Genomic DNA, 11182 nt, shown 5'->3' with positions numbered 1-11182 from the left:
TTATTGGTGGCTTGAAGAATTAGCAAACAGCATCAGGATGGAAGACAGGCACTGAAGTTTGTCTTTAATATACTCTGGAAGCTTGTCATTTTCACCATGGCTGAAAAAACAAAATGAGGAACTTGGTGAATTATTGGTTCCAAACACTCCAAGGCATTAAATAAATGGTTGAACAAATGTCTCTGTACCAAACACAGCAGCGCACCCCCCTGCATAAACCTGCTATAAGAACATGTAATCATGCAAGCCTTCACCCATACTATTGTTGTCATAGATGTTTGGTGTCAGAGGTGCCTGGGAGATGGAGCAGGAGAACGTGTGTGTTTCAGAAAGTTTGCACGCACCTTGCCTATGGGGGGACGCAGAAGAAGTAATGCACCCAGGCTTGCCCCTGCTTTCACTGTCCCCTTATTGGCTTAAAACACCAGCTGAGGCAGGATGATGAGAGGATGTCGTGCACCAGAAACATAAGGTGTGCTTATGGGTGGTTCATGAGGAAGAGCTTTGGGTGGAACACGGGCAGAGCAAAGGGATGGAGATGGATCGGGCTGATGGATGGAGCACAGGAGCCTAGGATTTAAGTCTCTACTGGGCCCCAAAATGTCTGATGGATGCCCTGATGAAAATAGTTACTGTAAGGTTAATCAATATATGGAAACCTACATCATCCATCTATGTCTAAAGGATGCTGTAGAAGCACTTTTAAGAACAATGGACGTATAAAAATAACGGCAAAAAGGAAACAGATATACTTTGAGCTTTTGATACTTGGATGAAGAGTGTTGCATGGCATACATTTGTATCTATGCCAAGCATTTATGAAGGCTGTGTTATTCGTATGGTGCACATCACAAAAATCAATAACCAAAGGATGTTTATTAAAGCCTTAAAATCCAAAGGCAGCTTTCTACATAGTGCATGCTACTGCTAAACCGCAATATGCATTTAGAGCTTTTTTGCTTTCAAATGAAGCATCTTATGGCTCTCAACCCATTCAAAACGTCTGACACGTTTGGCGAGGGCAGAAAATATATTAATGTTGGACACATGAATAGTCTTGGCTCACCTTGTCACCTGTCCATTAGGTGCTGTATAGATGATAGAGGAGACTCCTGGCTGAACTACCAGTTGTGACCCATCGTTGAACTGGACCCATACAGCCCCACTGTTCAGCTGTAGAAGAAAGAAAAGGACACATATTAGCCAAATGATCAACAGACTGAAGTGATCTACTACGATGGATGATACATCAACCATGCATCAAAAATAGATACATGACCTAGTAGATGCACTTCCAAATATTTCATGTAAATGTGTGGATTCACACACAAATGTAATAAACTCACCTGGGAAGCCCAGCCCACATTTTTAACAAAAACTGATTTTAGGACTTGACCGGGATCAGGAGTGGGCATTTTTGTTGCATTGGCAGAAGGTCCTGTATGGGTTGAGAATACAGATCCCTCATACGATAACATCTGCAAACAGGAAGAGGAAAAACACTTTAGATATACAAATATGCTAACACAACGTGAAGGGGGGGGGAGCTAGCTAACCCTGCGCCCATTGCAAAAGGACACAAGCTGAAAACTAAATGTTATGCATTAAGCAAATTGATCGCTACACTAAATCCAAGGTTAAATATATATTTAGTGTCAAACAGTATTATGCTATGCTTTAACATCTGCATGGTGTGTTTTGTTCAACTTACAGAAGGATTAATGCTCAAAATCTGGTTTGGAGAATGTTTGCTGCCAGCCGGTACCCCATTGCCAGGGCTCTGTTCTTTATGCTGTCCGTAGGAGAAATGCTGTGCTGTGGGTTTTGGAGACTCTGTGCTAGTCGGTTTCCTAAAATACATATTTGTTAGAGAAAGATATTCACTCTATATCCTCAGAATTGGACAAGTTATTTTATTTCACTTGCTTTGCTTTGTAGGGTAGAGGGCTATGACATCCCATTGTGACAGATGTTTAACCCTAGGCTAGGAATCAGAAAGTGACATAACCTGTATCCTTTCCTCAACTCTGTCCCGGATTCTTAAAGACATGTTTTTTTAGACATGCCCACATTGGCATAAGTGTTTTTTTTATACTTTAAAATTAAATATCTCCACGTGACAGTTGTAAAAGTTTATAGTGATAAACCAGCACTTGAGAGATTATATATCTTTTTTTTAGGGAGAAAATGATAAACACCTATAGTTGCCTGCAAGATTTTTTATTTTTAATCACTTACCTGCCAAATGTTATGGGGAATAATGAGACATTTTCACCCTTTTTTTCCTCTACGGTAATTGTAGATTCCAAGGAGAGGCACAATCGGTGGCTCTATTCAATGCAAAATAAAACCAACTTCAATTATAAATGACAATGTAAAAACGTATAATTACTGTATTGTACAAAATGCACGTTCTCTCCAAACAGAAGCAATTAAAAGATGTTCTGCCAAGAAAGGAGGGATTCTTGTTTAGCAGAGACAGGTTAAAAATGGGTTTTACAGCAGTGACGTAAAGCAACATGCCATTATATTTGTCAATTCCTCTCCTTCACCTCTAAAGAAGTAATCATACGAGTAATGTACAGGGCATATTTTATCGCTACAACAGAAATAAAGCATTTATATTTGCGTACCTTCCACATATACAAATAGTAGCATAATTCACGTTGTTGCTACATTATTAAATTTTAATGTATGGATTTACAAAATGAATTCTTTACGACGATCCAAAGTATAAGTGTTGCAATAGTATTGTAAACAGCAACTGGCTCAATCATCATTACCTCATTGGCATGGTCCACATAAGATTGTGCTTCATCGCTCAGGACAGTTGCCAGACTCCCTTCTTTTATTGTATAAGACTTGCCGGATTTTTCTATCACTCTGGTCATATCGGCAGTCTTGTGGATTTTTGCCCCTAAGGGAGGCAAGAAAATAAATGAATACATTTCTGGTATACCAAAGCTTCCGCTAAGCACACTGCGCACTCGGCTGTGCCAGTTCTTAACTTACCATCATAAAAGCAAACTTCCACATCAGCGTTGGGGGAATTCTCCATCAACATGCACTTTGCATATCTGGTGTAGTAGGTAACTTTGGGTGTTTTGGATCTTACAAGCTGTATAAACTTACATGCATACTGATACTTTTTCCAGTATTTGTCTAACGACAAAGAAAAACAGGATATTAGCATACACAATGTCACACAAACAAACTCACAGATGTGGCAAAACTTCCGAAAATGCTATTATATTTTACCAATACTAGGTTTTTTTTCTCCAAAAAAAGAATCTGGAAAAAACAACCTCATTTTATAAATCAAGGTTGTCTTTTATTCAGACTTCAGATTCCTGGCCGCTACTATAGCCCCCCAGGCACATTATATGCAAGCTTGCGTGCATTCAAAGACTTGGCAGACCCTGAAGTGCAAGCCAATATGCAGATACCTGCGGGCGCAGGGTCACATGAGTTACGATCGTCATGAAGTGTATGCTCCATAATGCAGTATGATCTCCCACAGTCCTGCCTTCAAACCAACAGAAAATGCTGGGACGGAAACCTCAGTTATGGCTCTAATTTAAATCATTAATTCATTTATTAGCCAATTTTCACTAAAATGGGACTAAGAGCAGTCCTGTCCTATAATGTCTCACACTTCACTAATCTATATAATGCAAAGTATTAACGACCAGTTCTTGAAGATACTTTACCTGGTAAACTGTCAAAAGTGAAACTTAACATGGTTTCCGGCGGCGATGGAGGTCGGTCAACCAAAGGAAACCCTCTGCCTTCATTGGGATGATAAACATATATCTGAAGGAGAAACAAATATAGCTTAAAATCAAATGTTCTCAGAGCATCTATATTGCATATTAATGAAAGTCTATCCATCACTTAATTCATCTAGCATAATCTAAAACCATGGCATACCAGATTCCCGTCACAAGAGATACGCAGGACCTCTTTAACACGCTCTTGGGAATTGTGCTCCTTTATAAACTCCATGCAGACATCTCCATTGTCCAGGATGCTCACCTGCCAAGTACAAAATAAATAAAATTAAGATTTGATATCGCGAAGCAAAAAAAACACTCAGATTTCTAGGAAATGTGCTAATACTGCATAACACAAAAACACATTACTCAGTTAAATGTGCTTTGGTCAGATCATTATCAGTCAAAGCCCTTTAGAGAACAGCCTTGTTTCCAAAATTGTATTTGTATTCATGAATGCACTGATATGTATACAGTAAAATGCACCCCAATAGGCATGCAACATGGAAATATGACTCAATTGCATCTTTAATTTCTCTTTACTTGTCACATACCACAGCATTCTTGGTTTTCTGCCGTATTGGCTTCAGTCTGCCTGAATTAAGCGGTTCGATGATGGCTCGTAGGCTGCGGTGACCCGTTTGCTGGGGTATCCTATGTTTGCGATCACGGAAAGCAAAGTCTGGCCGAGACTGTTCAGGTTTTTCATGGTCAGGACCAAGTGGTTTTCTTTGCCCTCTTGGACCACTTGCAAAAGAGCCATCTGTGCCTTTCTTCATTTTAACATCATTCCAAGGATGTTGTTGGCCTCCCAGCCGCATGCCTGGCTGTGCATAGAAATCTCCACCTTGATTACTAATGCTGCTTCCATCTGAGGGTTTTCTTATTTGACCTGGAAGGACAATGATAATTGATAAGAACTATGTAGGTCAATATATGCAACTATTTAGGAAACTAGTGGCGAGTCTTTTTGAATTTTTTAAAATTAGTTTAAAGATTATACACACATTTATTCTTCCCTATAAAGAAATGTGTCAGTACGCAGTCTGCAAAAAGCTTTTAATTATTATTATTATTATTATATTTTATTGTTTTATATAGCGCCAACAAATTCCATAGCGCTGTACAATGGGTAGACAGGACAAAAAAAAAAATAAAATAAAAAAAAAAAAAAAAAAAAAAAAAAAAAAAAATCACAAATACCAAATATAAAAGCAGTTTTTACTTTTGTTAATACAGCGTTACAAAGAGTGATGCCAGTGAGAAACGATCCATAGTTATGCACAACATACCGTTTAGCTGCATGGCACCAAACCATTGCTGGACAGTTTCCGCTTGGCACTTTTCATCCAATTTTGGAGCCCCCGGCTTTGAGGGACAAAGGAACTCAGAACTAAAAACACAAAAACATTCAACATTAAAAACACAAAAAGTTATACAATGTATATTATAATGTAACTATACAGCAGTAACGTGTGTTAGCAAACAGTTGGTCAGTGATCCACGTAAGCAAAGTCTGGAAGGGCGTCCGTGCTTTTCATCATTTTGACATCATTCCAAGGGTGTTGTGGGCCAGGTAGCCAGTATAGCCATGTTCAGATATTAAGAGTTATAGAGAACTACTTAAAGCTCAGTAGAAGTAAGGAGGAAGAGCAGGTTCCTTGTAGTTTATCATGACAGCGTCCTAGGCTTCATCTGCAGTTTGGTCAGTTTTAAGACCTGATGGCAGTGTCACTAACCAGAGGCAATTTGCATTAGTATACCTATCCCACCAAGAGCACATTTATTTCTATTTCAAGAAACGGTTAATGGAGAAATGACTTTCAACTAGATTCTGTTTCCATGCTATTTTATGGGATTATCTTTTATTTATATGGCGCCAACAATTTACGCAGCGCTTCTTACAATACATATGTTACGGGGTATGACAAGACTAGAATTGACAGACTAAGACACACTTATATGTTAGCTAAAGAGGGCTCAGCTCGCAAGCTTACAATCTAGAGGGGATGGGGTGAGGAGAAGCATAAAGTATGGACAAATTGGTGAGGTAGCGTGGGGTTATAAATTGCCTACAAAAATATATAAAATGGTTTGTTGGGTCAAATTCTTAGAGAAACTCATTTAAACATCCCATACATGTTTTATTTACAATCCAAGATTGGAAACCTGACCGTTTATGGTAATTTCGTATTTTAGATACATGAGGCATAATGATGAAAAACACATCATTACAATTTTCTGTGTTCAAGCATGTATACCACTTCAAAAGCCCACAAAATGTCCTTTCCAATGGGACAATACACATGCATTAACATGATGATACACGTGAAGAACATGCCTAGCCCCTTTTCTATGTATGAACAGTCATATGACTTTCTAATGTCATTAAACAAACATCTGACATCATAGGTTTTTATATTAGGTCTCGAAAACAAAGCCCTTAGTGAGAAATCTTAATTTCAAATGTAAAAATGTAGAAGCCAAGGAACAGAAGAGTCAGAGATAAAAAAAAAAAAAATTTATAAAAATTCAAGATTAGGTACCTGCAAAAGCATCTAACTAGCCAGCTAAAACAGCGTATGTATAGCCCGTAGATGCTAAAGCCTTTAATATGGATCAATCCATGTAACTAATTCACATTTAATACAGGCCGAGAACATCAGTTCTGGCAGAATTTACCGTACCTGTGTACATTGTCTGGAAACACCTTACAGGAACAGTGACAGCCAGAAGAGATGGAGAAACACTGAGCATTGTCTGCTACAAGCATTGTTTTTAGACAGTCTTATCTGAACACTAAACACAAGGTGACAGCTTGGAGATTCTCACCATGCTGCTAATACAGGTGGCTGTCAAAACCTATGGGATTTGTCATCATGCCATGGCTTCAGTTGTGTAGATTTCAGAGTCAGCTAATTGGTCCCATGGCAATCAAGCTCAACAGTCTTCCAAACCATCACGTTCTACTAAATAGCCAATTTGTAGCCTGGGCTTAAGCAGACCCCTATTCCCATTAGATTGTAGCCTTGTTAGCAAGCCGCCCCCCCCCTACTGTTCCAGTCTGTCAGTAAAATTTGAAATACCTTTTAAACTAACAACAATTTTGTTGGCACTATATCAATACAATACGAAATAGAAGATCTTCAAGGAGATTTCCAAACACTAAATTCTAAACATACACATTTATATAGGTTTTTTAGGTTATGGATGCACATTCTAGGATTGTTTGCAAGGTTCCAAATCTTAAACCTTCAAATAATAACAAATAAACCCAGTTCCGTCCTACATGCTTTAATGATTTTACACATTTTTAAAGAAATGATTATATTGAGGAAATTGCACTTACGAAGTTTTGTCTTTAACCGGAGGAGAGGTATATCTGTCTAGAGAGCCTGAATTATGAGCTGCTCTGTCTGCGAACACGCAAGGAATATCTCCACAGCTGTTGGCAGGAGAAGAGGTAGAATTCCGGTAACCGGCCATTTGTCCAGGTTTGACAAGTGTTTCGACAGAGTGGCATCTTTCTGTAAAACTGCTGGGTTTGCTCGGAGCCTGGCTACGGGTATTACCAGATCTGTCCGAGGAGTGAGCACGTCTGAGATAGCGTGAATGCGGTCTGTCTTCCACAACTGCTTTTCTTCCTCTCCCATCAGCAAATTCATAGTTCTCTTTCTGGCTGTTATAAAAGCTACCTCCATCTACTGACATGGAATCACTAGAGCGCTTGTCTTTAAAGTGATAGACATCGATTTTGCTGGGAAGAGAGGGGACCGAAGTGAATCGTTTTTCCTGCACGCGGCTATTAACACTGATTCCAGAAGATCCAGTAAATCCTGTGGAAATTGTGGCATGCCCACTATCAATGGAGTCTTCCACTGTCCTCATATCATCACTTCGGACAGAATAGCCAATCATGAATGGGTGGTCCAGTACAGACGAAAGACTCAATCTGTCTGCTGGGTTTTTACGGAGCAACTGAAAAATAAGCTCTTTGGCTTCCCTCGAAATAAAGTTGGGCATCTCATAGTCTGCCAATACAACCTTATTCAATGTATTCTTTACCGTGTCCGTGTCAAATGGAGGTCGTCCCACCAGAAACGTGTACAGCATGCAGCCCAAAGACCAGACATCAGATTCAAGGCCATGAGCGCTGCGAGTGGCAATTTCTGGAGCTATGTAATTGGGGGTTCCGCACATGGTGAAGTGCTTCTCGTTTGGCATTTTCAACTGAGCCGCTAATCCAAAGTCTGCAATTTTGATGTTCATGTCATTAGAGAGCAGGAGATTAGAGAGTGTAAGATCCCGGTGCAAAATTCCATGAGAATGAAGATAGAGCATCCCCTTGACAATCTGTTCCATAAAGTGCCGGGCTATGAAAGAAAATTGCACGATTATTTTGTATAAAAACAAAAAATAAACAAACAAAAAAGTTATGTCTTGTATTATATATTACATGTAACAGTTTTGTACTGCAGAAAATAAGCAAAGATACCCCAGGCCCCCAAAAAATAAAACACACAAAAACATACCTTCTTTCTCCGAAAAAGGCTTCTTTCTATTCTTTAAAAACCGGTTCATTTCACCATTGTGGCACATTTCAAGAATCAGATATACGTAATTGCTATCTTCAAAATAGTTATAAAGCTAAAAGGTAAAAAAAAAAAAAAAAAAAAAAAGAATGTAAAACGATCGTAAGATGAATGTAAAATCTAATTTAAAGCAAAACACGTGGAGAAATAGTTTTCTTACCTCCAAAATCGAGGGGTGCTTTAACTGGCAATGTATTTCCACCTCGTTCCTGACCCTTTGCACCATCCCAACTTTTTGCATGGCTTTTTTGTCTATCTAAAGAAACAAAGCATTTCCACATTGTAAGTATGATTAACCATTAAAAAGTTAATGCCAGCTCTTGCCTTTTATTCAGTGCATGATATCCACAGGTTTAATAGCTAAAACAATCCTTATCGGATCCCAAGATCTCTATAAATGCGCCTAGACAATTTCCACGGAAGAAGAATTCTTACAGCTAATGTCCCACGTGCCCTTACCATCTTTATGGCAACCTCGATGCCAGTGTTGATAGACTGTGCCCTGTAGACGCAGGCAAAAGAGCCTTTGCCAAGGAGGTTGAGGACCTTGAAGTCCTAAAAGGGAAATAAAAAGGGGGAAAAAAACCAGAAAATAAACGTCAGGTCAACTTAGAAGCTCACAGGTTCTTTTGGGAGAATAAAGATAATCTAGAACAGTTTTAACCATCTATGATCTGATATATATATATATATATATTCACACAGAGTCCTGCTTATCCCCAACAGTATACCTCAATGCAGCTCTCCCCTTGCATGGGGGGCATGCAGAATCCCCCTGTCTCCTTCTCATCTCCTCCTTCAGGGGGGCTTCCTTTGGAGGTGAGGTTCGGGAAGAGAAAAGTGAGGACCTTCTCCAGCATAGTCCCAGAGAAAGCTGCAGTGGCCCCAGTACGGGTGTGCGGAGGACCAGACGATCACAGAAGACAGCAGCACACAGGCGGTGATGGTGCCAACCCACAGGGGAAAAAGGCTGCCGCATCCCGGCTATATTCCCGCTGCCCCAACTGACAGCAACAAGACCACTCAGCAACCACAACATGACAGCAAGCCAGAGGAGGGGCGAATGCCAGGGGACAGACACGCCCCCTGCTCTAAGCACACAGGTAAATAAGCACCGCTCATTTATATGCCCCGTGTAAACGCGGTCTGTGCATAGCGCTCAACAGGAATTATATGATTAACGCATTCCGTGCCGGGCGCCCCGATATTGTTAAGTGGGAGCGAGACACGGAGTGTAAAAGGTTTACAGGCCGCACCCCGCTGCTACTCTAAACCGTCCTTATGTTGTTTCACATAATGAAACCCAGGCCTTTCGTTACATTTTATCTAAAGGGTACGGTTAAGCCTTAATTTAATGTAAGTGGCGGAGGTCGGCTCTCCGTGGGGCACACGCACCTCTATCCTTGCCCCTATGCTGCTCGCCATATTTGTTCTTCGCAGTCCGATTTCGGCTCATTCTCGCGGAGCCACACACCGTTGACTCGCGGCGGGGAACAGAGCGCCAGTGGAGCCGGTGACGCGTCCGGAGTGGGGGCTGGGGCCCGCGGGTTCGGGATCCATTCCCGCGGGTCCGCTTGTTGTGATTTGAAAATTCCGCCCGTTAGAATCACGTGATGTCGAAGGGGTCCGACGTCGCTGAACACGCCTGCAAAGAAGCAAACCCTGCCCCCTAAACGCATAGCTGTGCGTATAGTATCCAGAGAAGCCTTTGTATTGTCATGTTAAATAAAGTTATTTTACTTCACGTTTTGAAGCGCGTCGTTTCGTAGCGTGCGCCAACTAACGCATTTATTCCTCTTTTTTTTCTTCATGGTTTCGTTTTTCGTGTCCGAACAGGAGAATCGGTGCTGTTGTACCATTCTCATATCAAACGCATACCAGCTGTATACCAAATAACGTCATTATATACCAGGCCCGGACTGGGATAAAAAAATAGGCCCGGGCATTTAAGCCTGACCAGCCCATTTTTATTTATTTATTGTTAAAGTCCACCCTTTATGTATCATCTTTGCATTTACTCACTCATTCACACAAATCATTAACACATTCGTTAATGCAGTCTCACAAATCATTTAAGCAATTCATCCACGCATGAATTCATTGTCATACACATTCACACAATTCATCCACACATTCATTCATTCTCATACGAATTCACACTACCCCCTCTCCCCATCTTATCTGCCCCTTCTCACTATGTTCCCCCTTTTCACTATGTACCCCCTGCCCCACTTCTCAATATGTACCCCCTCTCACTATCTAACCCTTCTCTGCCCCTTCTCACTGCACCCCCCTCCCTCACCCTACTTACCTTGTTGCCGGAGCAAGCAGCAACTGCGACCGGGCCCGCGGCAGGGCCGGATTGATTTAGGGTCTGATGGAGCTGCAGCTCCAGGCCCCTACCTTAAAACCTCTACGGCCGCATTAACGTAGGGCCCCTTAAGCCCGCCGCAACTGCGACCGGGTCTGCCACTCTAAGGGGCCGGGAAGCCCCCACCAGGGCCGGCCTTAGGGGTCTGCGGCCACACAGGGATTAAATTAAAACATTGGGTTTCTTTTTTAACTTTATTTAACATCCAACATGTTAAATAAAGTTAACAAAAACTTTATTTAACATGGAGGATGTAAAATAAAGTTTAAAAAACTCCCCCGGATGTTTTAATTTAAACCCTGTGCAGCCGCACACCCGTGAGGCCGGCCCTGGTGGGGGCTGCCTGGCCCCTTAAAGTGGCGGACCCGGTCGCAGTTGCGGCGGGCTTAAGGGGCAGGTGCCCCTTATGCCCTGCGTTAATGCGTCCGTAGAGGCCGCATAGGCCC

The 11182-nt window shown here is 41.3% G+C and overlaps 1 protein-coding gene across 1 annotated transcript; it reads right to left on the bottom strand.

Moving 5' to 3' along the window:
• Window positions 1–9790, bottom strand: LOC149289388 (serine/threonine-protein kinase PLK4-like). The gene is made up of 16 exons (XM_089490753.1): window positions 9761–9790; window positions 8825–8920; window positions 8526–8621; window positions 8306–8420; window positions 7123–8146; window positions 5066–5166; window positions 4328–4665; window positions 3931–4035; window positions 3711–3813; window positions 3013–3162; window positions 2784–2917; window positions 2239–2330; window positions 1712–1850; window positions 1347–1478; window positions 1067–1173; window positions 1–100 (listed from the first exon to the last, which is right to left on the bottom strand). Exons 1-16 carry the CDS (start codon window positions 9788–9790, stop codon window positions 1–3), a joined length of 2862 nt encoding a protein of 953 aa, XP_089346879.1.
• Window positions 9791–11182: the final 1392 nt, after the last annotated feature.

Source organism: Sceloporus occidentalis, unplaced genomic scaffold (assembly GCF_023333645.1).
Source record: "Sceloporus occidentalis isolate IW3139 unplaced genomic scaffold, rSceOcc1.0.p SCAF_46, whole genome shotgun sequence".
Lineage (NCBI taxonomy): Eukaryota > Metazoa > Chordata > Lepidosauria > Squamata > Phrynosomatidae > Sceloporus > Sceloporus occidentalis.
Note: the sequence above shows the minus strand (reverse complement) of the source record. Positions and strands in the feature narration are given on the sequence as shown.